Genomic DNA, 28,000 nt, shown 5'->3' with positions numbered 1-28,000 from the left:
CCTCAAGGAGCACACGGTGAGGTGTCCATTTTACAGATGGATAAACTGAGTCTCAAAGAGGGAACATAATCTCCTTACTGTCGTATTGCTAACAAAGCCGCTGGCAAAGCTGGGACAGAGACACTTTCGGGGCTTTCTCTTTTTCCTGCACTGCATTACGGGACAAACAGCTCCTGTGGGGTCTCGTGTCATGGTTTCTGAAAGCACACTTGCCATATTCCACTGACTTCTCTCCCAGGACGCTGTTGCAGCTGATGCCAGGACCCCACTGTCTGCTCTGCTGCCATGATCGTGCTTCTGCTTGTAGGAATGCTAATGGCCCCGCAAGGCGGTGAGTGATGGTATTTTACTGTATTTCTGGCTTAGTATATAATTACATACAATGAACCCTGGGCCGTCTTGTCAAATTCCATCTGATTTGCTTACTAGTAATTTTATCACCTTGCCTAATGAGTGGTGGAAATCAAACATGAACGATAAGCTCGAGGGTTAATACTGATATTAAAGTTGATATTTTGAGCATGGACACGTGGGATGGGGGTAAGTGGGCACCAAGGAGAACAAAGGGCAAGGGTCAGCAAGGTCCTCTCCACCCGGTATTGCATCTCCTCCCCCGCTGCTCAGGGGCTGCTGTCCCTTGCTTTGCTGATTCCCTTGGAGTGCGTTGGCCTTCCTGACATGCAACAGCTCCCTTGCCCCTTCTGGAGGCATCTCTGGTGTAAAAGCAAACACTTCCAACCCCCCATTCGAAAGCTGGGGCCCATGCCACCAAACCTGAAAGCCATCTAAGTAAGCTCCTTGGCAGCCGGGGTAATAACTCCGAGTTCACTTGGGATCTTAGCTGTGAATCTGAGTCTTCCGGCTCCTTCCTATGCGCTTTTTTATTTGCATATTTATGCAGCTAAACATCCCAAATCGCTTCTTTCCTTCCTGCAACTGCTTGGGCACTGTCGTTGCTGAGATCACTCATTTATCTTGTCATTTTTCTCCTTCTTTTTCTATATTCAGGTAAACTCTGGACCAACCCACTGACCCTCCCCTCTCTGTGGTTCCCTTCCAATCTCAATAGTGACAGTGAAGCAAAGGGAACCCACAATATTATTGATCGTTTATCTTGACCAGGACCTGAGTTAGGAGATAATTCAAGAGGTTTGCATGTCGTCCAGAAGCTTGTAGGTTGAAATTAGAATATAACCACTTTCCATAAGATGCAAAGTCTTCCCTTCAAGTTCAAATCCTTCCAAACACCACCTCGGACCTTTCCTCTGAGACAGAGTGGGTCAACCCCTTCCAGAATGTGCTGGGCTTCTATCGATTATTTACTTCCTTCATATGTGGCTTTTTTCTTATTAAAAGGTTTTGGTCATGACTGGGGTCCCATTGCTAGAACAACTGGGGCTGATGTATCAGCCCCTCAACCTTTCTCAAGAACTTAGGTCGTCTTGATCAAATACCAACTATGGGACTTCCCTGGCGGTCCCGTGGTTAGGACTACTCGCTCCCAATGCAAGGGGCACAGGTTCGATCCCTGGTCAGGGAACTAAGATCCTGCATGCCGCGCGGCGTGGCAAAAAAAAAAAAAAAAAAAAAAAAAAAAAAGATCCCAGCTATGATCTTGACTCACCTCATCTTTGGTGACAAAATTGTGCAATGTTCTACAGTTTTTCCCTAATTTTTTTCCTTTTAAATGAAATCTCATTTACCAAAACCCATTTTTATAATTTTTAAACTTTTCTCGTCTAACATTTTCTTCTTCCAAAATGATACGTTTCCCTTTGATCAAAATTGTCCTTTTACATCCTCCCACCCCCACTTACATGCCTTTTAAAATTTTAAATTTCTTTATAAAATTGAGGCCACTAAACATTTTTCTATCTGTCCTTCTTGCTTTAACTCTGTTTCCCCTTAGTTTACTACTACATTGTGATACTAAAAACGATCATGATATCCTGTTATGATAACCTGTCACAGACATTTATGTTTGTCCTGAGAGATTTTATTTTCAAACACAAACACCTAGAGTTAAAAAAAAAAAAGTATAACCATAGAAAGTTTAAGTGCAAACATACCCTTTTATATATGGGTTTAGATGTGCCATGCCTACAGTTCCAGTTTTGCAGGGGTGAGTGTGTGGCCACCATAGAGACCGCCCACCTCCCCAGTTCGCCAATTCTTGGTCGTGACATTGTAGGGGGAAAGGTCTGTTTTTGAGGCCTCTGCCTGCACGCTACTCTCAAAGAAGTCTGGATCTTCTCTGATGACAGGACAGGATTAAGTGTGGAAAGGTTTCAACTGTGATTAAAAAAATGGAGTGTCAACCAGGAAAGTCTGGGAGAGGTCATACAGCTCTGCAAGTGAAGGAGAGACCGTGGAGGGGTGGTGGTGAACGCATCCTAGACAGACACAGGTGTGTCTAAGGAAATTTGGCAAGGCCCCCAGGGAGGAGTCCATCAGAAGAGTCCCGCGTCCCCCAGGAACCCAGCCCACCATGAATACCTGCCCGTGCTGAGCTGTTGGCTAGGAGCAGCCGTGAGGGATGTGGGTTGAGGCTCCTGTGCAAACACTGCCTTAGACTTCAGGGCGCAGCACTTGCTGGAGTTGGAGTTTCTTAAGGAGCCTCCATAGTGCCTGCACCAGTTCACATTCCCACCAGCAGTGCCAGAGGGTTCCCGTCTCTCCACACCCTCTCCAGCATTTGTTGTTTGTGGATTTTTTGGTGACGGAGGTGATACCTCATTGCAGTTGTGATCTGCATTTCTCTAATAATTAGCGGTGTTGAGCACCTTTTCATGTGCCTCTTGGCCGTGTGTATGTCTTCTTTGGAGAAATGTCTATTTAGGTCTTGAAAGTTTCTTTTCTAAGTGCCAAATCAATCTTCTTGCTATAGTTCACTTCTGGGCCAGTTTCCTATTAGCTCAGAGAAAACATCTCTCTCCGTTATGTTCACTGGTTATAACAATTCCCTGCTGAAAGTAGGGTTTTCTTAAAGATTTTTGGAATAAATATTGCAGCATGTAAAGAAAAAATAAAACTAAATACAATAAAATAAAATCCAGGGTGACTTTTATAGCTGCTCATGAAAATGCGTGGGCACCGATATCCCGAAAAGTAAGTGGGAGTGTAGGGGGGCAAACATACCTGATTAGCCCATGTCAGTAATAAGATCATTCCCCACCCTCCAGAGCAGAAATTTTATTATCAGTTGCACAAAGGAAATACCAGTGCAGTAATAAACAAGGAGCAGGCTATATATATATATATATATATATATATATATATTTTTTTTTTTTTTTGCGATACGCGGGCCTCTCACTGTTGTGGCCTCTCCCATTGCAGAGCACAGGCCCCAGACGCACAGGCTCAGCGGCCACGGCTCACGGGCCCAGCCGCTCCAGCAGGCCATATTTTACAATCGCTGCTTAAGTGGGCAGTAGACATTCTTAGCTGTTGGGTGGTATGCTAATTAAACAGTTCCTGAGGCCGTTGTGCCCAGTGTAGAAAGTGCCAGAGCAGTTACACGGGCTCTGTGATAAGGGCTCGAACAGAACTGAAGTTGTGAGTCTCCCTCCTGGTCTGAAAGCCTGCATTGTGCAGAGCACTGTCGCCGTACAGCCCATGGCGCTCAGTCAGGAGGGAACTCCTCTCCCTGGGAACCATTCCGAGAACCTGGCAGAGAGGAGCCGTGGTTGGAACCAAAAGCTGAGAGGTGTACGTCAGCTCAAGCCCTGCCTGGCTGGCCTAGGTGAAGTTCTGACCCCACCAAGCCCCTCTGCACACACCCAAAGTACCTTCCTTTCACCCTCAAACTAAAATCAGCCTGCAACCTGCTTTTGTTGCTGTTTTAATTTAAAATTTGAGGCAAGAGTTTAAAATGGGAAGATTTTTCAAAAAATCCAGACTTCCAACAAATTTTTTAAGATCTGGATTGTGGGATTCCTTCCCCAAGGCCTGGGGCTGAGTGACAGCTGTCCCTCCCACTGTGACCTGGGGCTCTCAAGTTCTCCACAGTCTCCACCAATCCTTATTGTTTCCCAGCACTGGACCACTTCTCTTGTTTAAATCATCTGCCTGACTCCTGGAGAGATTTGGGTTTGCAGTCTTGAGTCTTAAGAAAAACTCCTGTTTTCTCTGTCCTGGACAAGTACAGTCAGTCTAAACCTTACTGGGCTCTGGGCCTCCCATCTCAGCCCTTCCAAGTCATTCTTCATGGTTTCCTTTAATCCACTCAGCAAACAGTACGCCAAATGAGGTGCTAGGCTTTGGAACTATGATGAGGTTCCTGCCCTCAGGTGTTCAAAGCCTAATGCCAGAGACCCACAAGTAAGGAGACCCTGAGAATCAGCATGAATAGTACCATGGTAGAGGTCACCAGAAGGTGGGAGTGGGCATGAGAGCTCAGAGGGCAGGCAACTAGCCAGAGTCTTCCAACATGGAGGGAGGGAGAGAAGAAAGACTTCCACATGGTATTGTTAAAACTAAGCTTAAATGGTGAGTAGCTGAGCCAGGCTGAGTCATGGACAAAGCACTCCAGCAGAGGACATGGCCTGTGCAAAGGCCCAGGGGTCAGGGCACACTCATGGAACTGAGAGCAATTCAGGATGGTTGGAGTGTGGCATCCAAGAGGGATTGATCCCAGCTGTTCCAGCTCACTGCAGTCCCCCAGATATCAACCAGGGGTACAAAATGCACAGGACAGCCACAACAGAAAATTATCCAGCCCAAATATCAATAGTCTTAGGCCGTGAAACCTGCTGTAAGCCAAACAGGGCCAACTGGGGGCATCTTCCTGAATAAATTTAATCTAACCTGCTTCTTTGAAGGCCAACCCTTTGTGGCTTTCAGATTTGCAGGTTTCCAAACAATGTCAAACTTATGGGCCTGACTAAATTGACCACTTTGTGAAGAAAGACAAAAATCTTTCAACATTTCAGGCTACTCATATGCTGCATATAACCAGGGGGGAAAGCAATGTGAGCGTGGACAAGTCTGTAAGCCCTCTGAGCCTCTAGGGAGCTGGTCCCTGGTTGAACTAAGATTCCAATTCCCATCCATTTGTCCCCATTGCCCATCCTCCCACCTTGATGAAACACTAACTGAGGTTGGTGGTAATATTTGGGTACTGTAGAAATCATCATGTTTTCCCCAAGCAACATTTCTCAAAGTGCAGTTTCTAGGCCATCAACTTTAAAACCAGCTGGGGAGCTTGTTAAAAATATCTATTTCTGAGCCTTACTCCAGACCTGCTGGATCAGACTTGAGTGAGGGCACAAGGATGGTACCTTTTACTGAGCCTGCATCCCAGGTGAGTTTGATGCTGATAGTCTGGGGGAAACCCCTGTCCTCAGTTATAAACTACTTGGAGTTTGGGGTCCTTTCCACGTCTGTTTTTATTTCCACCAATCCTTCATCTCAAGTAACTCCAAACAAACATGCAACATAAGTTAAAACTGTATGCTTCGTGTGCAACAACAGCTTCAAGGTAAGTCCGCAAACCTCCCCATCCTGAACCAGAAAGCCACTCCCTTAAGGCCAACTAATATAAAACACTGGGTTACCCAGCCACTCCTTCATTTTCTTCAAGAGGTGACCACAGAGATCTGGCACATAGCAGGTACTAGAAAAATATGTCTAGAGTTGAATTTATGTGCATCCTCATTGCTATCCCGGCCACCACTTCCCAGCTGTAGCCCAGCACTTGGGCAGCAGCAGTGTTGGTGCTAACCCTGCTCTCCTCCTCGATTATAGCGGCCCACCCTCTGGACACCCCACATCTTCCATGGGAGCTGCCTCCAAGACTCTCAGAAAATATCAGTAAGCATCCTTTGATCTTTTCTTAGGAGACCTAGCTGGGTAGAAAGCTGTCTAGGATATCGGCAGAGAAATCCATCCCTTCTGAATAAACCCTAGAGCCATTTACTGCTGTGGCATTTGTAGGTAAAGTGATTTGAATAAGACTCAGAAGCCTCTCTCTCACAGTTTACTCTGGTGTCTGACCCACTGTTGGTCTCTCCTTTGAGATAAAGCACTAAAAACTCTCATCAAAGACACAGGTCAGCTGAAAGGGGAAACTAGAAGAGGGAAGTAAATGGGCTGATGAATGAGGGTTATGTAGTGACTGCATTAAAAGGCAGGACGAGGGCTTCCCTGGTGGTGCAGTGGTTGAGAGTCCGCCTGCCCATGCAGGGGACACGGGTTCATGCCCCGGTCTGGGAAGATCCCACATGCCGCGGAGCGGCTGGGCCCGTGGGCCATGGCCGCTGAGCCTGCGCGTCTGGAGCCTGTGCTCCGCGACGGGAGAGGCCACAACAGTGAGAGAGGCCCGCGTAGCACAAAAAAAAAAAAAAAAAAGGCAGGACGAAAAGAAAAATATGATGTATTGCAGTCCTCTGGTTCTTAGAAGGGAGGGACCTGTAATTGTTCCTTGGGGAACGGAAGGTTTTCCTGGTGATGGATTGTAAATATTTCTCAGGTGGGTTCTTGTACAGGCATCGCTGAAGAATAGAATACATCGTGAACTAGCTGGGGAGGTCAACCCTGAGTTAAGCGTTCGTTTCTGACCTTGCAGAGAGGTGAGCTGAGTCAGCCGAACTATTTGTGCGGGAGCCCACCCAAGCTAAGTGATCAGTCCCATCCAGACACGAATGTTAGTGGCCTCTCTCCAAACGGCATCACCCCCATGGGAAGTGCAATGCCCACTAGGAGGTCTTCTTCAGGTAGATATTTAGACTCACAGGCCGCACTTGGCTTTTAGAAGGCTCAGGGCCAGGAAGCACTGTGTGCCAGCAGGCCATGCCAGCCATTCTTCTTTATCGAGAGGAGCCCTGGCAGCAACCCACACAGTAGTCCAGGATCCCCTAGGTAGCAACTCGGGTACAAGGGAGCAGGGCTCACGTGCAGCAGCCCCAGGACCCGCCCTGGCCTAGAAGCTTCACTCTCCAAAGGAGTCAGTACCCCTAGTAACCACCGCATAGGTATAATTTCTAGGATGCCAGGATGGACGTGCCCACCTGAATGAGTCGTCACGCGGATGGAGACCCAAAAATGATGGCTTCCCACCAGGTGTTTGTAGTTCATCCGATACACCTCACCATCCACGGGCCTTTTTTTTTTTTTTTTTTTTTACCATGCAGCATTGTTGTCTAGCAACACAGTTCACGGTTTTTATCTTATCAGGTTTCCATGGTAACCTGTGTCACTAGAAAGTTAGCCCAAGGTCAAATCTATCTTTACAGAAGGGGTTTTACTCACTCTTCCCACAGGGGACGGACAGGGAAGGGAAAGGGGTAGACCTCAAGCCTCTCTAATTTATTTTCTCTTCCTTCCACTTAGATATGACTTTCCTCAACGGGGTGTTTAAACATGTGGGAGGAGTGGCCGAAATTTTTGGTAAGTTAAATCTGAACTTGCTTTTACTCCCCCAGGTGTCAGGGCGTGGGGTGTGTGTGGGAAATCTAAGGAAATTACCAGGGCCTTGGGCTCTGCCCTCTGAGCTCCCACAGCCTCGTCAGCAAGCTCCCAACAACGTGACCCAGGTCCTGATGAGAGTAGTGGTGCCCTTTAGCGCACGGTGAGTCACTGAGTTGCCAGGTGGCTTCGTTGTCCTCCCTTCATTCATCCTGACCTCAACCTGGCCAGGAGGGGAATGGCATCCCTACTTTACAGGCAAGAAAACTGAGCCAAAGGAGTTAGGGACTTGCCCAAAGCCACACAGCCTGAAGGGACAAGGTCTCCTCTGAGTCCAGAGCTTGGTCCCCTTCCACAAAAGTGGTTTTATTTTTCCTTCTCAACTACTGAATATACATAAAGTTTAAGAAGCATTCCACTGATCAGTTATATATCTATTATTTGACTGTTAATCGCACGGCATTACGATGATTCCCATCACTGATGACTAAAAGTACCCAAAGTAAGATTATAGTAAGATGGACATGAGCAAGGTGACTCTGAACTGCTATGGGATTAGACAATGCTGCGTGTAAAACTGCACTTAAAATGTATGTATGACTAAGTGCAGGTGCCCTGAAAGCTCTTGAATGAAAATGCATGTTTCTATAAACACATACACATACACATAAACCTTAGGGTGGCTTTTTCCATCAGCACACAACCATGTATTCATGTTTCTGATAAGGCTGTGTGGAAACAAAAGGCGGGAAGGGAAGTTTGAATGAGGTAGGAAGAAACTAGAAGAGCAGTGAACAGTCGAGGTGGACGTGGTCCTCACAAACAACTTTGGATCTCCCCAAGCTCCCCACGATGACCCTGTGTGTTTAAATCGGTGCTATGGGGTCACCTCATTAAGCACCTGACGATCATCCAATCAGAAAGGCAGAGAGCAGAGAGGGCGACCGTGAGTTGTAGAGTCAAAAAGGTGGATACTGTTTTCTTGCCAATTTTGTGTGCAAGAGCATTTTTGTTTAGGATAAGTCACTGTTGCTGGTGGATACCTCGGGCACGTCTCTGACCTTCTATTTCTTTACCCATGAAAGGGAGGTGACAGAATAGCATCTGCCTTACAGGATTAACAAGAGGTTTATGGGGGGGAATTCCCTGGTGGTCCAGTGGTTAGGACTCCGAGCTTTCACTGCCAAGGGTGCGAGTTCAATCCCTGGTCAGGGAGCTGAGATCTGGCTGCCAAAAACATGGTGCTGCCAAAAACAAGCAAACAAACAAACAAAAAACCCAAGAAGTTTATGGGATCATAGACCAAATGAAAGCTTTATAAAGCATTACTCACTCCATCAGCTTTAACTATTGTGCTATTTAAAGCACTAACACACCATTGTAAAGCAAGTATGCTTCAATAAAGATGTTAAAAATAAAATAAAAAATAAAATAAAATAAAGCACTTAACACAGTTTCTGGCACACAGCAGGTGCCCGCAAGTTATTAGTGTCTGTACCCCTTCTCCTCCTGCACTGATTTATACTTCTTTATTGCCAGGACTGTTATCATCAGGGATCCATTCAGCAAACTAATAGTGACTTAAATAATAAAGACATTTAATGATCTCACATAAGCCATCTGAAGGCACCAGCATTGGTGCAGTAGCTCAGCACAGGTATCAGAGACCCAGCAGGTTTGTTCTATATTACCCCACTGCTACCCTGGACATAATAGTTTTTCAGCTTTAGGCTTGGGGCCTCATGGCTGTAAGGTGGTTGCTGCAATTCCAGCCAACATATCCTCCCCATATTCAAGGAAGGAGAAAGGTGTAGCTCAGAAGGACCCTCTTACATGCCTTTATGCTTTATTAAGAAAGAAATATTTCCCAAAAGCTTCTAACAGTCTCACCCTTAGGGTTTTGGGGTCATATTTGGGTTTCATGCTCAGCCCTAGACTAGCCCTTGTCTTGGAAGCATGGGATTACCACGATGAGCCAAGAATGACTAGTAAACATTCCCAGGGACTTGGGGAGGAGGTTACCTTCCTTGAGTGCTTTTCAGTTTTGTTGGTAAGGAAGAGGGATGAATGGCTGTCAGGTGGGCAACCAACAGGGACCACGGGTAGTAAACCTGCTTCCCTTCAATTGTCTAGAATTGTCCTAAGTACACAGTAGGTGCTTAGTAGGTGATAAGGCACCATCCCCCCGAGAAGGGGGCTCCCTCCTCAACTCTGGCTCCTGGTGCGCCCTCCTCCCCTCCCCAGACTGCCTGGGCTCTCACTTCACCTGGCTGCAGGATGTCTTCACCAACTTCCCCGCACTGCTCCAGTTCGTGAATGGTATGAAGTGTGTGGCTGGTCTCTGCCCCCGGGACTTCGAAGACTACGGCTGTGCCTGCAGGTTTGAGATGGAAGGGCTGCCTGTGGACGAGTCTGACAGGTGAGCACGACCAAAACGTGAGCTCGTGGAAGCCCGGCTGAGGCCTGGGCGGAGCACAGATGCGGAAAACTCCCTTGGCTTCATTGTGTGTGCAGGTGTATGTGGGTGTGTGCAATAAAATTTAAAATCTTAGAAGCATCCGGGGTTAGCAAGGATATGGCAAGTAGCTACTGGTAGCAGGAGGGTCAATTAGGACAAGTTGGTGGTATCTGTTAGAGTTTTATGCATATCACCTATAACCCAGTACCTCCAATTCTCTGTTCCTAAGGGACTCTGTGATGTTAGGCACGTTCTTTTTACTTCTTTGTGTTCCATTTATTCATCTATTAAATGGCGGTAATAATAACACCTACCTCCTAGAGTTATTGTTTAGGATTACATGAGCAAATACAAGTTAAAGTGATTGGGATTTGCCTGGTTTATTGGGTCTGCAAGAGTATTTGCGATTGATAACAATATTAGTAGGGCTGTAGTAGTAGTAGTGATAGTAGTAATAGTATTGTGGGAGTCATAGTCAGGCTGTAATAGTAGTAGTAATAGTAACAACATTAGTAGTAACAATTGTCTAGGTAGCTATAGTAGTATTAATAGTAATAGTGGTAATAACAGTAGTGACAGCAGCAGCAGCAGTACTAGTAAACTGGTGGTGGTGGTGGTGCTGTTAGTAGTAGTAGTAACAGTAGTAGTAGAATAGTTGTCACAGTAGCTGTAGTAATAGTAATAGTAATAATAGTATTAATAGCATCAGTACTAATAAAACTGTAATGGTGGTGGGGGTAGTAGTAGTAACAATAATAGTAGAATAGTTGTCACAATAGCTATAGTAATAGTAATAATAGTAGTAATAGCATCAGTACTAATAAAACTGTAATGGTGGTGGCGGTAGTAGTAGTAGTAATAGTAGTAGTAGAACAGTTGTCACAGTAGCTGTAGTAATAGTAATAGTAATAATAGTAGTAATAGCATCAGTACTAACAAAACTGTAATGTGGTGTTGGTAGTAGTAGTAGTAGCAGTCGGAGTAGTAGAAGTAGTAGTCGTAATAGTGGTAATTGGAGCTATAGTAACTGCAGCAGCAACAGGAGTGTGGAACCAGGAAATTGAACCCACATCTCACCCCTACTCCAGGACCATGTCTACACCTCACTGGTATTATATCTGTGCCCAAATCCAGTGTGATAAAGTGTGTGCTTTCATCTACGCAGACTCCCAGGAGATAGGGAAGGATTCCCATTGGTGTAAGCTGTTTCTGCACCAGAAGGGCAGTGTGTCGTTTCTGGGACCATAAGCCAGCCTGTTGACATTCAGAAAGGGGCAGGCTGAATCTGTTCGGGGCACAGTGCCAGAACCATTTCTGGGAATGTGTTTTCCTTTCAGGTCCTCTCTTACCATTTCCTTTAGTTATTAAAACACCCACAAACCTAGAAGTCAAAGAAATGAAGCAGTAATTCATCCCTGTCTGAATGATCAAAGCGTTGATGGCCAGAACTGGCAGAACGGTGGGCCTACCCAATTTCAATTACTTTACACGTTGCAGGTGATGGAGGTGGGAATTTCCAGACTCCTGGAGGATAGATTATTTCCACCTCGAACTTGCACACCAGATTCCAAAAACATTGCCATAGTTTATTGAGTGTCAACCACATGACCGGGTCTTTACAGACATTCTCGACTCCCCCAAATTCTTAGGAGTTGGGTAATGTGAGGAACTTAGTAGCTTGCCCATACAGCTGCCTGTATGTCTTCTGCTTTACACTGGTTTTCACTGCTTGCTGCGTGCACTGCAAGCGCCACCTGACTCCCTCGTTTAGTGTCAGCCTCTCTCTGTGATCAGCCTTGACCTTGGCAAGTTACAGAGCTTTACATGTCTCACTTTTCACATGTGTAAATGCTCATAAGAATAACAGCAACTGCTGCATAGGTAGTACAATTCAAATATCGTGTGTGTGTGCGTGTGTGTGTGTGTGTGTGTATACCCTAAGTATTTGGAAAAGGCCACTGCCAGAAACCAAGCAGAGACACAGAGTAATCATGTGCTGCCTGCCCCTCTTCTGACCCTAACCCACACTCTCACCCTGACCCTTCCCCATCGTGCCACAGCTGTTGCTTCCAGCATCGCAGGTGTTACGAGCAGGCTGCTGAGATCGACTGTCTGCAAGACCCCGCCAAGCTTAGCACAGATGTCAACTGTGTCAGCAAGAGTATCACCTGTGGTGAGCATCTCCGGGTGTCCCAGGAGGCTGGGCTGAGAAATGACAGTTCAGAGATTGTAGGCCCAGGCTCCCAGGGTCCACCCTCATCATCATCACCATTGGCAACATCACTGTGTATACTTGGAGCCCTACAAGGGCCAGATCTATGGCATCTGTACCTTGCATGGAGTAGAGGCGCAACAAATTCTTTTTGAATTGAAACAATAGCTGCTCAGCAGATTATTTGATCTACAATTTTATGCTCGTACCAAGCCTGGCCGCTTGAGAAGAGCAAATAGCTTACTACTTATGCACTGTATGATTTAGGGGGAATACCCTGACCTTCTGCTTAACAACTGGGACCTCAAAATGGGGAGGAGAAAACCTGCTTCAGAGATCTGTTATAAAAATTAAGTAATGCTTACATGTAAAACAATGTTACATTTAAACAATGTAAACAATGTTAAGTGTAAAACAGCTAATATGGTGACTGGTATCTGTTGAGAACTCAGTGACAGAAGTTGAGTCCACGAGGGATGAATAAGGCTGGTGTGGTTGTAGGAATCAGGCACACACGTCGGGTCAAATCTCAGCCCTCCACGTTACTGGCTGGGTGACTCCAGGAATTGTATTTCATGTCTCTGGACAATCCCGGCAGAAGAAGAATAGGCAAAGGCATTGAGGGAAGAGGACCATGGCAAGCTGGGGCAGTATATTAGGGCACCGTCTCTGAGTGCCTGTTATGTGCCACGGATGTTATAACACAGCAACTCTGATCGTCCGAACAACCCTATTAGATGGGGGTCATTATCCCCAGTTTTCAGACAAGGCGAGGAAAGCTCAGAGAAATTAAATAACTTGCCCAAAGTCACATAGCTGCTAAGTGGCTAAGGCAGAGTTTGAACCCAGGTTTGACTGGTCCCACAGTCCAGGTCACATGGACTGGCTGGAGTTCAGAGCATCAGGAAGGGTGTAAGTTACAAGGTGAGGAACACAGTGAACACGAAGAAACATGACTCATTCATTCACTCGCTCAACTCACGCGCGCTGAGCACCTACACCAAGTGTGAGACAAGCGCCTACGTGTTGGGGGTACCCTGACCTTCTGGAATTTCCTCTTGGTTGTCAGACACCGAAAATGTCAGAAACAAATCATACGGTACGTTAGATAATGCTAAGATCTGCGGAAGAAAATAAATCAGAGGAAAGGCATAGGGAGGGCTGGGGTGTGGGTTCCTATTTAAATAAGAAAGTCAAGAGAAGCCTCCTTGGGAAGGTGACAGTTGAGCACAGACTGAGAGAAGGGAGGCCAGCTTGTGGCTACTCAGAAGAGCAGATAGAGGAAGCAGCTGTGGTGGACCCCAGGCTCCAGGAGCCTGGTGTTTCAGAAACAAGGGCGACAGTGGGTCAGAAGTGGGGAGGCGGGGGAGGAGTGCAAGAAGGTGGGGTCTGAGAAGGAACAGGGCGGTGGCTCTTACTTTGAGTGCGGAAGTTGCTCAAAGTTCTACACACACACACACACACAGGTATAGTTTGAAACCTGGGTTTGAAAAGGACCGTTCTGGCCCCTCAGTGAGAAGAGGCTGGGCAGCTGGGCAGCTGGGCAGGAGGCGGGGGGGCCAGTAAGGTCACTCAATCACCTAGGCAGGGGGTGATCGGGGGTGGAGATGGGGACGCATGCCAGACTCAAATAGGTTGCAAGTAGCCGGTAGGATGGCCTGGTGGATCGGGTGTAAGTGCAGGGGAAAAGGGGCGCCTATGGCTCCCGGGCTGGGCCCACACGGCTGAAGGCATGGAGCTGGCGTGGATGAGATGAAGAAAACCGCAAGAGAATCAGGGCTTTGGGGGCAGAGCGGGAGTCAGTTCTAGAGTTTGCCCCACCTCTTAGGATTCCCAATGAGCTCTTCCGGTCTGCTCTGCCCTCGCTCTGTGTACAGAGTCCGGGGACGCTTGTGGGCACCTGCTGTGTACCTGTGACAAGGCTGCCATAGAGTGCTTGGCTCAGTCCAGCATCAACTCTTCCCTGAACCTTCTGGACACGTCCTTCTGTCTGGCTCAGCCTCCAGGTAGGAAGATCCAGGCCCTGCATCAGCGGTGGGGATGGCGATCTGCGGCGGGAGCTGGTATGGGACCAATCGTAGCTGTGTTTCTTCAGATGCCAAGTCCAGCACCTTCTAACATTCTCCAAAACCACTTCTCTCATGTGCTTTCTCTTCAGAGACAACCAGCAGGAAAGAGCTGCTGACACTTCTGCCCAGAGGTAAGGTCTTCTCGGGAAGCTGCTCTTGTTTGGACCACAGGGCTCCGGCTACTGATGGGAGTGGGTGGATACACCTCTTCCACCCGGCCTGCCTCACCGAAGCTGGAGTGACCCATGGCACTGAAGGCGTGCCCACATCCCCCAGCCGGAGACGCCATTACTTCTGATAAACTCAGTTCACACCCAGAGTCAAATGGCCCTTTCTACGTAGACAGGTGTGAATTCAATCCAGTTAGGACGGAGACCCCAGGTTCTTTCTCTTGGCCTATAGTTGTAAGCAGGACAGGGTCCAGTGCTCAGCGGGGCAAGGCCCCTCCCGGCTGGGGGCGCTCCTGGCCACTGAGGCCTCCCGGGAACAGACCGGCTGTCCCCCTCCTCTGCCCCCCAGAGCCTGCAGCAGAAGGAGCTGCCTGGATCCAGGTGAGGCTCCTTGAAGGGGAAGCTGTTTTCTCGTGTGTCACTTTTCAGGACAGGGTAGCCTCCTTATAACTGTCTACTGAACTAAGCAAGGGATGATTCTGACTCTAAAACATGCATCTTATGAAAAAAGTGAGAGTTAAGTTTATGCCCATCATTCCTTGTCTGCCAAAGTTCCCACGATCTTTCAGTCCCAATACTGTGGGTACCCGGGGATGGGAAGTTCGAGGTGCACCTCGGCCAACCATCCCTCCTTTCCTGGGGCCGGGCTCTCTTTCTCAGAATTAGCACTGCAGTGTTTGTTAAAGAGGAAGCCGATATGGCTGTGTGTGCGTGGATGCAGGTGTGCCCGTGCCTATGAGTGTGTATGCGTGTGTGCACGTGTGGGTTTGTGTATGGGCATGTATAGGCTGACATGTGTGTATGGCTGCGTGTGTGCGCACGGGTTGTATCTCTGTGGACGTTCTGAGTCAGCGCCCTTTTCTCTCTGCCATCTGCCTTCCCTTTGAACACAGGTCTTCTCAAATTGGGACCACACTCCATAGGCAAAAACCTTCGGAGTTTGCAGCCCTTTCATCGCCACAGCCTGTGTCCAATGGTGTCGCCTTCCCCACCAGAACCCAGCCCTGGCTGGAGTCCCTCCCGAGGGGGGGCCTTGCTGGGCACCCCTGTGTCCTGGGCGGTGTGCGAGAGGCAGAGGTATCCCGAGGCAGGACAAGCAGCCCTTCCGGGAACGTCTTTTACAGCCCCCTTATCCTCCTGCCCCATCCAGCCATCCAGCCTGTCCTTGGGGACCCTTGGCACTTGCACCCCTCACTCGTTGCTCCTGGGGGCTCTTTTTGCAGTGGTCCCTGTGGAGCCCACAGACTCCAGCCTGACGGCCCTCTCAGGAGAAGATGAACACAGGGGGACCGGTATGGACCAAATATCCGTGGGTTGTTTTGTTTTGTTTTTTTTTGGTAGAGTAGCTTTCTTTTTATTCTTTTTTTAATTTTTTTTATTGGAGTATAGTCGATTTACACTGTTGTGTTAGTTTCAGGTGTACAGCAGTGATTCATTTATACATATACATATATCTATTCTTTTTCAGATTCTTTGCCCATGCAGGTTATCACAGAGTATTGAGTAGAGGTCCCTGTGCTCTACAGTAGGTCCTTGTTGGTTATCTATTTTATATATAGCAGTGTATATTTGTTAATCCCAAACTCCTAATTTATCCCCCCTCCACGTTTCCCCTTTGGTAACCACAAGTTTGTTTTCAAAGTCTGTGAGTCTCTTTCTGCCGTGTTTCGACTGTGCCAGCTGCCCGCTTGCTGGGCTTGTCTCCCTTAAAGTGCTCCCTGCCTGGGCCTACAATGGAACTGCCTCAGGAACATTCTAGAACCCCTCCTACTTCCTTCTGACTGCCAAGTCTCTTCTCTACTTGCTCAGCTTTCTCCCACACTGCTAGTCCCACCTTAGGAGAACTGTCAGATAAAGCGCAGACCCCGCCCTCGACCATCTGACATTGAACTTCAGATCAACACCACATACTTCGTTAATATAAGTATGTCCCAGGATTTGCATGGGACTTACTTCTACTAAAACTGTATCTTTTGTTCATGCGAAATCCAAACTGAACTGGGCATCCTGGGTTTTTATTTGCTAAATCTGGCAACCCTTCACCTCAGGGAGATCCCGCTGCACACCCACCGCCCTACAAGTTTGTGTATTGCTCTCCTCTGCTGTTGCTGCTGCTGCTTCTGCCAGGTTAAAAGCAGAGGCTCATGTGTTCACCCCCAGCCATCCTCCATGTCCAAGGGCGTGTCAGCCCCAACGGCTTCCCGACAGCCCGTGCCTTGGAGACCGGGTCCAGAGAAAAGAGGAAATGGCACCAACACCAAACCAAAGCTCCACCACACGCCCTGCTTCCGACCGGCAGCCATTCCCAGCATGACCGGCAGTGGCCATGTCCCTTCTAAATTGAGGATAAGCTGCAGGCTTCACGGCCCCACCAGACAATCACAAAATAACCCCAAATTCGTACATTTTCCACTTTCTTCAGCCTGAACCATCATCCCATCATCCCTTTGTGGCACAACCCTGGAAAAGTCTCAAAGTAAATAAGGTTCCTCAACGAGTCTAGAGTCCAACGGGAGGAAGTGAGGGGATACACTCTCATCTTCGCTCCCCAACACACACGCACTCACCCCCTCACATCCATGACCTAGGCAGTGACCACAAATGCCCTCAGAGGAGGGGGCAGCCTGAATGCGGGCTCAAAAATCAATCATGCAGGTGCAGGTGGGACAGTTTGTGAGGAAAAGGTCTGGGGTTTGTAGTTGTTCTCTCACCATTATGGGATGAAATTATGTTTTGGAGTCAGGCAGATTTGGGATGGATTCCCTGCTCTCCTAGTTTTCATCTGTGTGACTTGGGAATCGTGGTTTATGCTCTTTAAGCTTTAATTTCCCCTCTGCATAAAGCAGGTATCAGCATTTTTTTATGTTAAGGGCCAGATAGTAAATATTTTAGACTTTGTGGACCAGAGGATCTCTGTCGCAACTACCCAACTCTGCCACTGCAGCAGAAAAGCAGCCATAGACAATCTGTAACTGGACGGGTGTGGCTGTGGTGCCAATAAAACTTTATTTACAAAAACGGGCTGAGGGCAGGGCCATAGTTTACCAATCCCCGGAAAGGGATGATTATCCCGGTCCGTTGTGGTGACCGGAGAATGAGACAGAGCATGGGAAGATTCTGGGCCAGCATCTTCTTCCAAAAATTCTAGTGTGACTATAAAAAACCGCATACAATGTCAAATCACATGCAGGATACTGGACGACCTGCCTAAAATACATAATCTCATTTAATGCTCATACAACCCTATGAAATAACTGCTGTAACCTCCATATTGAGATGGTACATTGAGATGGAGACAGAAGCTGTCCAAGCCGAGGGCTGGGTGGTAGGGCTGAGATGTGGGGCTGCCACTGTCTCCATCCTTACTTCTAGACCTGAACTCCCTCTTCAGCTGCCTTCCCCAACAAAGCCATTCCAACCAGGGGAAATAATGGCCCTTTCTCCCAAACAGGTCATTTGCTGGTCTCTTTGCCTAAACACAGCACTGGCCCTTATCTGGCCTCTTGTCCACTGAATTGGGAAGGAATGGTGCAACAACATCCAGACATACTCTGAGCGGATTGCCATGGGCCTTCTCTCCTCTGCCCAGCTGAGGTGCTGAGCTGGGTTGGTAACTGAGATGTGGTGGTTTCCTTTCACAGTGGCAGCTGAGACCAGAGCTGCCCGACTGACCATTCTCTCCAGGACAAGTAAGCAGAGGGGACTACATAGGAGGACAGCAAGAAACCCAGTGGAGAAATGCCATCTAAATATTTGTGTTCAGTTCTGGTGACCAGTTTTTGACATGGTCTGGAAGAAATATTATTATACCCATTCTGCAGATTATATCAGAAACTGGGGCTCTGGGAGGTTAAAAGCCCTGTCATTCAGCAGTGACTTGTAGACTGGTTTCTAACCCCAGACTTCATTCAGGCTTTCTGTTATACAATAATGATTCACAGAGAACAACCTCCTACTTAAAAATATCTAGACCGAGATGTCATCAGAAGAATTAACATATTTACTTTACTTGTGGTCATTAACAACCATGGCTCCTTTATTAATAAGTATAAATAACTGACAATAACGGTTTACTAATACTAAGAGTGACTAAGTAAACAAATGGATTCCTTGCTTAATACGCAGTGACATTGTTGAGGACCTCCGACGTGTCGGCGGTTTCCTAGGCCCCTACGCACCTTCTCTGAGTTAATCTTCCCTCACCCTAGAGGCCCGCTGTTATCCCCATTTTACAGATGAAGGAGGAGCTCTGAGAGGTGGGGTCATTTCCCCAGGGTAGTACAGCTTAGTATTCCTTTAGTTCTGAATCTGTACATTCCGCCTTTGACAAGAACCATCTGCCCCAGCTTAGAACTGCCAAGATTTTCTCTCTTTGCTGAGCATTCGTGTGCACATCAGGAAATTTCAAAGCCTGATTTTCACATAACATCATCATAAACTTGGTCTTTGGCACACTGAAGTTAAGGCAGTTCCTTCCTTTCCAAAGCATTTTGGAGTTCCCACCTCTGGCTCTCTGGGGTACAGCCAGAAGGGAAACAGTAGCCTAGCATAGTGGTTAAGTGGGTCAACTTTAGCCAGGTGGCCCAGGTTTGCATGTCACCATTTCCTGGCTCCGTGACCTTGAGCAAGTGTGTCCCCTTTCTCCTTTGTGAAGGAGGGTGAGCGTAGTACTAACTCACGGGTTCTTATTGAGTTAATGTAATCGAAACACTTAGTGCTGTCTACGGCATGTAGTAAGTCTTAGTTCATTCTGGCTGCTGTAACAAAGTACCACAGACTGGGTGGCTTATAAACAACAGTCGTTCATTTCTCATGGCTCTGGAAGTCCAAGATCAAGACGCCAGCATCGTCAAGCTCTGGTAAGAGTCCACTTCTTAGTTATGGACGGCTGGCTACCTTTTCACTGTGTCCTCACATGGGAGAAGGGATGAGGGAGCTCTCTGGGGTCCTTTTTATAAGGACACTAATCCCATCACAAGGGATCTACCCTCATGACTTAATCACCTCTCAAAGTCCCATCTCCAAATGCCATCCTGTTGGGGGTTAGGTTTCAATATATGAATCTGGGTTGGGGGGAAACACACACTCATTCTACAGCATACGAGAAGCTTAGTGACTGTTAAACAGCAACAGATTCATTTCACAAAGAAACCAGGGCTCAGCAGCCTTCCTAGAGCCACACCACAAGCAACTGGAATCACACAGTTCTGCTGCCTTATTCTCCTCTGTTCAAAAAACGCGATTTTTATGTTTATTTATTTTCATTCAAATTCTGGAGAAGTCTGCTTTCTCAAAGTATTTCAACAGCCTCACCTGCTTCTAGCATGACAAGTTGCGACTGTGTTTATCAGCAAGCCTGAGTCTGGGGTTTTTTTTAGCTCAGCAGGGACCCTGCCCTCACAGCTCTCCTGGGAGGCGACCAGGGGCAGAGCAAGGAGCACGTTGCCTCCTGGGTTCAGTGGGATGGGAGCTGCCTCTGAAGACCAAGATGGGACAGACTGGAGTTAATGCCTACTCCCTCTCTCTTCTAGGGACAGAACCAGGCCAAGTCCAGGAAGACACAGAAGATGCAAGGGCCACACCTTCTCCAGGTAAGCGTGCTCAGCTTTGTATATGTTGTATATATTGTTGTCCCCCATATATTTATGAAATCAAGTGTGTTCCCCAGAATGAAAGAAATCATTGAAGCCAATTTACTTTTATATCCCCCAGCCCAAAATTAGACAAGTGCAATCAGAAAATAGATCCATTAGTAGGAAGATATTGAAACCTACCTGCTAAAGAGATGCATTTAGAAAAATACAGAAAACTGTACTTAGTTGTCTATTTAAATCCACGTTATAAAAATGGCGACTTTTAATATTTGAGGATGCTTTCCCCCAGTCTGCCCCAACCCACAGTGAGCACATCTGTGAAGATAAATAAAATGAATCTGAGACCACTTGGCAGCCACGGTTTTGCAGTCTGCATTGTATCACTTCATACAATGAGAAGATATTCCCCTGACATGAAATATTTTTCTGTAACATGATTTTTAGAGGCTGTGCAATGGTTTCTTGTATGGAATCCTATAAATTGTTTAACCAATTATTTCCAACATGTGTTATTATAAGTAATAGATATGCACTTTCTTTATGCCCATCCACTTCTGATACATGCCTAGAAGTTGAATTGCTGGATAAAAGGTATAATCATTTCAGGGCTCTCAATATGTTGCCAAGTTGCCCTGGAGAAAAACTGAACCAATTTACATTCATATGCACATGCCAGGGGCCAATAGTGCCTACTATTATTTGAAAACAAGTAAACAAAAATCCTGTACCCATTTTTAATAGAAAATAAAGGTAGCTCATTATTTTCCACTGTTCCCTCTGATTCACCTTTGTGGGGTTGGAGAGCTGGGCAGGATACTAAACCTAGGAGACTGAGGTTACGACAGAACTACTAAAGGGCTGCTTCTAGCCCATGAGGACCAGTGTTGAGCAAGCTGAGACAGAAGCCCAGCTGTATAAAGCAAACCAATATGGTGGATTTGGGGAAGGACTGCAAGTCAGAGGCCCAGGTCTTACCCAGAGCTCTGGGAGCTGAGCCTGGGTCAGCAGATGAGTGGGCGCAGAGCCTACTGAGGCTCCCTTGGTCTGGACCACACTGGGTTGGAGAGCTGGCCTGTGAGTTGGAGACCTCTCTGCCTCCAGCCAAAGGAGCTGGTGGGACTGAGGTCTGAGAGCAAAGGGAGATCCAGACAGTGCCAGGGAGCCTGCATGGGGCAGGCAGAGCCACATCACGGGCAGCCTTGACGGCCATGGAGAGGACCTTGCACTTAATTCTGAGTACGAGGAGAAGCTGATGCAGTGCTTTGGGGAGTCTGCATTACTGAGTACTGTGAGCTGGCTTAGTCTCTCCACCACTCTTTTTCTCTCTTCACCCGCGTGCATCATCATGGACCTTCGCTCGGCAGGCTCATGATGGTAAACACAGCACAAATATAGGCCTGAGAGGCTATGACTTTTCTCGCCCACGAGATGTCATCCAGGTGGCCTAGCTTGGGGTCCTGTCAGTTTTAATGTTATCGTAGGAAATGTGGAAATTCTCACGTAGTGTCCATGGATCCCCGAGTCTCTGCCCTGATGCCTGCAGACCCAGTTTGAAGACACGCTCCCGATGCTCTGTCTGCATTTGGCCCTGACTACATGTCCATCTGCAAACCTCCTCTTGAACCACTTTTCAGATATGGACCATAAAGGTATGTGTTTTCAGGGTCTGCAGAGATTGTTGCCACAGCTAAAGGTGTAACCATCGTCCCTGCCGGCATTAAATCTCTGGGGTTGGCTGTGTCATCCGTCAGAAGTGGTCCTGAGGAGACATCTGGAAAAGGTGAGCAGAAGCAGGCAGAGATGTCTGTCCTCTCCCGGCCTCGGGATCCCCTGGTGAAGTCGCTAACCAAGCCCCTTCGGCTACCGCATCGCACTGTGACTGTCCCACTTGGTGCCACTAGGAGGCGCCATCCCTCCTGCCGCTTGAGCACTTCGATTCTCAGAGCGGGCAGATGAGCCTGCAGCCATCAGCGGCTGGAGGCCGAGCCGGGGAAAGGAACCCCTGACCGAGGGCTCTTGTCGCTCTTACTGGCCCTGAAGGAAAGAGCGTGGCGTCATGCGCAGCGTGGTTTGCTGGAAAGAATGAAACACTTGGGTTTGGATGGTTCTCCTCCCTCGGGTGCCTTGGCAAAGGCCCCGCACCGGCAAGCAGCCACAGCCAGTGGGACACACAGGAGGACTCTGCTCATGCCTGGGCAAGCCCTCCACGCACGCAAGGCTCTCGAGAGGGGGGCTGGGGAGGAGCCCTGCGCAGGCCTCCGGCTTCGTGGTTCTTCCCCCTCTGAACTGAGGACAATGGAGTTTGCACAGTGGACTTTTGCCTAGCTTAGCACAAGCTGCAGGCTGAGGAGGGGAGAGGAGAAGGAGGCCAGAGACAGAGACAGAGAGTCCTTGTTTCTCATCAGCCTGTGACAGGTTCACCTTCCTGCACCTGGGAAGCGGGGACAACACTTGGGTGATGCCACAGCTTGGAGAGATGCTCTTTTGTCTGACATCCCGGTGCCCGGAGGAATTTGAATCTTACGGCTGTTACTGTGGGCAGGAAGGACAAGGCGAGCCGAGGGACGCTCTGGACAGGTACGGCCGGGTGAGGATGGCGGGTGGGCGGTGTTGATGCTGCAGTGAGAGATGATAGCCTCCCTCGATGTCGGACATCGCTTCGGGCTCACAGAGAGCTCGCCGAGTAGCATTATTTCACTCAGGAGGGCCTGTTGCCATTATGGTCCCATTTTCCTGATGAGCAGTTGAGGCTCCAAGGCTGACCTGTCTGAGGTCCTTCAGCCACAAAGGGGCAGAGCCAGGCAGACCCAGATCTTTCGATTTGGTCTAGCGCTCCACCACGAATACTGCCCAGCTGCTCTAAGACGGTCAATCTGCAAAGACACTTCAGAAGACCCCAAATCTGCCTATTTTGCAATGAGCAGCATGTAGAAGTGGGGTCCCTAGTTGATTTGCTCTGCAGGATGACACACTGAAATGAGCTTCTCAACAACTTTTAAGCATAACTGTCAAATTTTTTACCTACTGTTCTTGGAAGAATTTTCACTGACCTCATGCATTCATCAATTTATTCCTTCATTTATATAGGCATGCAGCCTACATTTATTGTGCTTTTGCTCTGAGTTGGGCACTGTGCTAAGGTGCTGGAGACATAAAAAGGATTAAACCTAAACAAAGCGGATTAAAACAAACTGCCTCTGCCCCATGGGACGTTGCTGAGTGAGAGATATGGACAATTCAACAAAGTACCACCTGCTGTAACAAATGCAGTGGGGACACCGAGGAAACGATGGGGAACTCAACCTGGAGATGAGTTAGAGGAAGATGCTGAGAGCAGAACTGATCATGTTTAAAGACTAAACTCACGCAGTTCACAGCCAGTTAGAGCTCTAGTGAAATTGTGTATGTCCGCCTCCGATATTGGGCTTGCCAGGGGAGAATCAACAACTATAGCTGAGAGTGAAAAAGACGAGTCTTACTGTAGTCAACACAAAGGGATACAGTACTGGCAGGAACATGGAACATGTCCACTGCAGGTCACGTGGTGTCTGCACGGCTGTATGACTCACGCACCCACCTACCTCCACAATAGCTCTCCTGTCTCCACTGCACAGTCATCCCGCCCCATCATGCAACCTTTGCAGGGTAGTCCGGGAACTCAGGGGCTCTGCTGCCCAGGCAGACTTCAGAAAATTTACCTCCCACCAGGTGATAGTGAAGAAGTTTTTATTCTAGCAAAGTGTACACCACACTGTGGAATCACTGTGTTTTCATCATGGGGCTTGACAACATGCCCTCTACTCTCCAAGACAGAGAACCATCTAAGGATTGTTCCTGAGTCCACAGCACTCAGTGAGATAAGGCAAAATAGAAATTTAGGTAGCAGCAGTCACTGCGTTCTGCTGAACCCTATGGGAAGAATATGGGGGTGCTGTTGAAGAGGCTTCCTGACTACTGACCATAGTTCACAAAAAATATGAGATTTGACCAGGCAGCAAGTGAGCTATGATACAGCTTCCTTGACATCCATTAGGAAGAAATGGAAAAATGGAAAGCCATAGCCTTGAACAAGGAAGGGTTAGTCAAAATGATATTATTTTCTGCAACGGTGTCTTTTCCAAACCATGCATACTTTATATCCTGAGACATTTGAATGGTTTTCAATGGTAGTTGGATCACATATGATTTCTGATTCACTGACTTTAGATTTTAACTATTATATAAACTATCCACCGCCACCCACCCCAGCCGAATGCCACACAAGACAGTGGCTCGGCCATCATAACAGCAGAATGGGGGCTGCAGTTCTCATCCCACACAGGCTAAGGTGATGTGAGAGGTGGATGGTTCCTCCTCCGACTGCCGGCACCATGGAATGGGTGGTGAAGCCCATACGTGGTCAAGCACAAGCACTACCGAAAAGCCACAAGTCTGCCAGACCCCGCCTCCGGCTGTGGCCTCCAGGACCGAGTGAGAGTGGTTAAAGGACAGGGGAGAGTTGAAAAGAGAGGATTAAGGAGCAATTGTAGCCCCCTATGGGTTGGAGCCATCACAAGTTCCCTCGGGGTGTCCATCAGCTGGGGGCACACTGTGAGGCTTTATCAGGCCAGATGGGTGGGTCTAAAAAGCAAGAACATGATCCATTCTCATCTATTTCCTGAGGTCTTGCTCTTTGCTGGACACCTTCCTAGATGCAGTTCTTTATTTACGTTCGAGAGAGTTACTCTGTTCTCTTTTAAGGCTATGGACAAAGGGGGTACCTTATGGATGTGAGATTAACTGTTCTATTATGTAAAAGGTTGGAGGGAGTGGATTATTTTTAGCCCATATGGTATGCTAGAAGTGGTACCCCTTCCTCAAGACTCTTTATTTCCATCTTTTGGAAAATTATTGTAATAAATATGCAAGTCACCCATCTTTTCAGTCAACAGAGTCACAATAAAAACACCAAGGTTTTTAAAAAAGAGTAAGATACATCCTGTGTGATGGACACTGCCTTAGATGTGGCATCCTTGTGCAGTCCACAACCCGAACAACCATACATGGTGGCCCTTGGGATGTATATAAATGAGTCCACTGGCACTGGAAAGGAGGCACTGGCTTCTCTCATCAATATAGGGAGTATGGGATAAGCAGGCCTGGAGGGAGTTCTGGGGACAGCTGGAGGCTCTAGGCAGTAAGCGATTTTCCTTGCTCTTAGGTGCTGTTTGTCCCATCACTGCTGCCTGGAGCAGGTGAGAAGGCTGGACTGCCTGCTCGAGAGGCTTCCTCGGTCACCAGTGGTATGCGTGGATGGTACCCCCAAGTGTAAGTGCTGTGAGCCAGCATAGTGGGTTGTTCTTTCATTCAAGTCAGCATCAGGACCACAGCTCATCTTATAGATGCTTTCCCAAGCACTTGTTCATCTCTAATGTGATTTAAAACGTTTCTTAACTTTGAGGCACACATTAGTACTCCTATTCCACAGAGGAGGAGACTCAAGTTCAAGAGGCTAAGTCAGCTGACAGAAGTCACAGAGCCAGTAAGAGCAGATGGGGAATAGTGTAAATTAGCCATGCTTACTGAGTGCTTCCCATGTGCTCTTCTGAGTTTTTCATGTGTATTAACAGAGTTCATCCTCACACCAATCCTATGAGGTAGCACCACGAGACTTCCCATTTTACAGAGGCGGCGACTGAGGTCCAAGACCACACAGGTAGAAGGAGGTGATAGAACTGGGGCTGGAACTGTGAAACCATAGAGCCTCAGACCTAGAACCGAGTCTTCACTGAGCCAGTGGGTCTCTTTTCCTGAGAAGCAGAACACTTTTCCCAAGTGAGGTCCCCTGAGGAAGCCCATAAAAAGGGGAGTGTCTCCGGCTGAAGGAAGAGGTGGGCTTGCATCTCCACTCCTCCCAGGTGTGGAAGCCAGAGGTGCCTCCATGGCCATTCAGGGCCTGGGGGGGGGAGGGGGGAGGGGGGATATTTGGAAACAGCCCCACCCTCAGGAGCCTCACTCTGTTGGGCTTGCTTTACAACTGGCTTCATCTCCATTCTCTGGCTGCACTTCCCCATGTACATCAGTGGATGTATTTCCCTTACCCTTTGCAGTTTAAAAGGAAATGGTCCCTACAGCATTTCTCGAGAGCCCTGAGAGGGTTTGTCTCACCCTCACTTTTTATCTGGGGAAGTCCCAGGCTAAGGCTTCAGTGCCACCTCCTCCCTCGGCCTCCAGGAATCCCGGCCTTGGAGGAGCTCTGTGCTTTACATGTCACTTACTCATTCATTCATTCACCCAATTATCTGCTTATCCAAAAAACCTCCATCGGGACCTAGGAACACAGTGAACAGACATGATCCCTGCCTCAAACTGCTCACAGCCCGCAAGGAAGAGAGACAAGCAAGGGACTCTTCTATTGTCATTAGTATTGCTACAAGGTGGTACAGGTGCCCAGGACCGTGGTGGAAGGGGTTTTGAGCCCGTGGAATATGGCAGCCAGGATGGGAGAATTTGGCAGAAGTTAGAAGGGCAGTGAAGGAGGTTTTCCAAGAGGTTAACAGGTTCCCAGGTGGCTGTGCTGGGTGTGGGTGTTCCAAGAAAAAGGAAGAGAAAGACTGTGGCCTTTGGGGAACTCCTGGCAGTTTGGGAACGACACGTGGTTCTGTATTTCGGGAAGAGATAGTGGGAGTTGCGGGACCATGGTGATGCAAGGTGAGGCTGGCGAGACAGGTACCAGATCACGAACCCAAGGCTGAAACATTTACATTTTGTCCTCTAGGGGGTGAGAAGCCAGGGGTGGGTTTAGAACCCATGAGTGACAGGATCAGATGATCGTTGTCTGTGATGTAATCATGCCTTGAGGTCCCACCTGCTCAGCTAAAGGCACCTTCATCCCTCTGGTCTTACTGAATCCAGGAAGGTTGTGTGTGTCGTTCAAACTCCTACAGGGCTTCTGTGAACGGTTCCGACCCTCTGTGAGCCCTGAGCACCGTGTCCTGTAGCAGCTGCAGGTGTCGGGTTGTGAGAAATAAGGGCATCTCGGAGCCTGCTCCAGGCCACCCCACATAAGGCACAGAGGCCCAAGTGCAGAGCTGCTCTGGGGAACAGGCTCAGGTCTGGGTCCACTCTGCTCTTCCACGTCTCCTCTTTCTGCCTCCTGCTGTGGAGATGCAACGAGTATGTCTGGGGCTGATGTGAAGGCCAGGGTAGGAGATGTGGAGGGTCAGTGTGATGAGAAAAGTTCTGGTTGACGAATACTTCGCGGTAGGATCAGACAAAAAAACATTAAACGGACCAAATACGTCTTTGAAAACCACAGACAAGGATAACGTTTGCAGAATGCTTGCCTATGTCCGAGCACCTTCAAATACATTATTTCCTTTGAATCACACGCGTGTTCTGCATGCCAACCCGCACTACATGCAATTGAAACCTTCAAGAAATGAAGTAGGGTCACCAGACGGAGCAAATAAAAATACAGATAGCAAAAATCATGTATTTCTGCTGTGATAGTAAGAACCATAGGGTGGGATTCGATGGGAACCCACAGGAAAGACTCTCCCTTTAGCCAGAGGGGCTGGAGGAAGCTTTCTGGACGTGGTGGGGGGATGCCGGGTGGATTCCTGACGGACGAGTATGCGCTAACCAGGAGGAGAAAATTAAGAATATTCCCAGTAGAGGACTCAGTGGACGCAGGACCAAGAGGTTCAGGACGGAGCCGGGGAGTACAGGGCGGAAGGGGCAAACATCCTGCGGTGTCTCAGGTCTGCTACTCTGTTCTTGCCCCCTAAGGTGTAGGGCAGAGCCTGTGTGAGAAGCTGCTTTGTGTCTGTGACCAGACAGCGGCTGAATGCCTGGCCTCTGCCTTCTACAACCAAAGCCTCAAGTCACCTGGCAGACAGGAGTGCCAGGGCCACCGGCCGTCCTGCGAGGATGGCAGGATTTCAGCTTCGTCCCTTGGCTCCAGCTCTGAGGAGAACAGCGTGGAGGCCCCGCCGCCCAGGGAGGGCCTGAGAAGAACCAGAAGATTCCTGGGGAAGTCACTTGGTCTCCTGGGGACCAGGCCACAGCGTGGCCCCAGATAGATTCCCAGAGAAAACGACCATCACACCCTA

General features: G+C 48.2%; 2 protein-coding genes across 3 annotated transcripts in view; one reads left to right on the top strand and one right to left on the bottom strand.

Annotated features, from left to right (window-relative positions):
• EFR3A (EFR3 homolog A) overlaps positions 1-28,000 on the bottom strand; it is a 181,337-nt gene that overhangs the window by 52,708 nt on the left and 100,629 nt on the right. For both annotated transcript variants that reach the window (XR_014326874.1, XR_014326875.1), the window contains exons 24-25: positions 9,671-9,778; positions 8,850-8,984 (exon numbers count right to left, since the gene is read on the bottom strand). The gene's annotated coding sequence lies outside the window, so the exon portion shown is untranslated. The remainder of the gene's footprint in view (positions 1-8,849; positions 8,985-9,670; positions 9,779-28,000) is intronic.
• Positions 70-27,970, top strand: OC90 (otoconin 90; the record flags this gene model as incomplete). Its single annotated transcript, XM_082858912.1, has 14 exons — positions 70-331; positions 5,746-5,811; positions 7,330-7,386; positions 9,649-9,823; positions 11,923-12,035; positions 13,952-14,080; positions 14,233-14,274; positions 15,537-15,605; positions 17,955-18,002; positions 19,851-19,904; positions 21,571-21,687; positions 22,313-22,484; positions 25,108-25,214; positions 27,678-27,970. The coding sequence occupies exons 1-14, from the start codon at positions 286-288 to the stop codon at positions 27,968-27,970; spliced, it is 1,488 nt and encodes a 495-aa protein (XP_082715038.1). The 5' UTR covers positions 70-285.

This window comes from Leucopleurus acutus (assembly GCF_964270905.1).
Source record: "Leucopleurus acutus genome assembly, chromosome: 17".
Lineage (NCBI taxonomy): Eukaryota > Metazoa > Chordata > Mammalia > Artiodactyla > Delphinidae > Leucopleurus > Leucopleurus acutus.
This window is presented reverse-complemented; position numbering and strand designations above follow the sequence as displayed.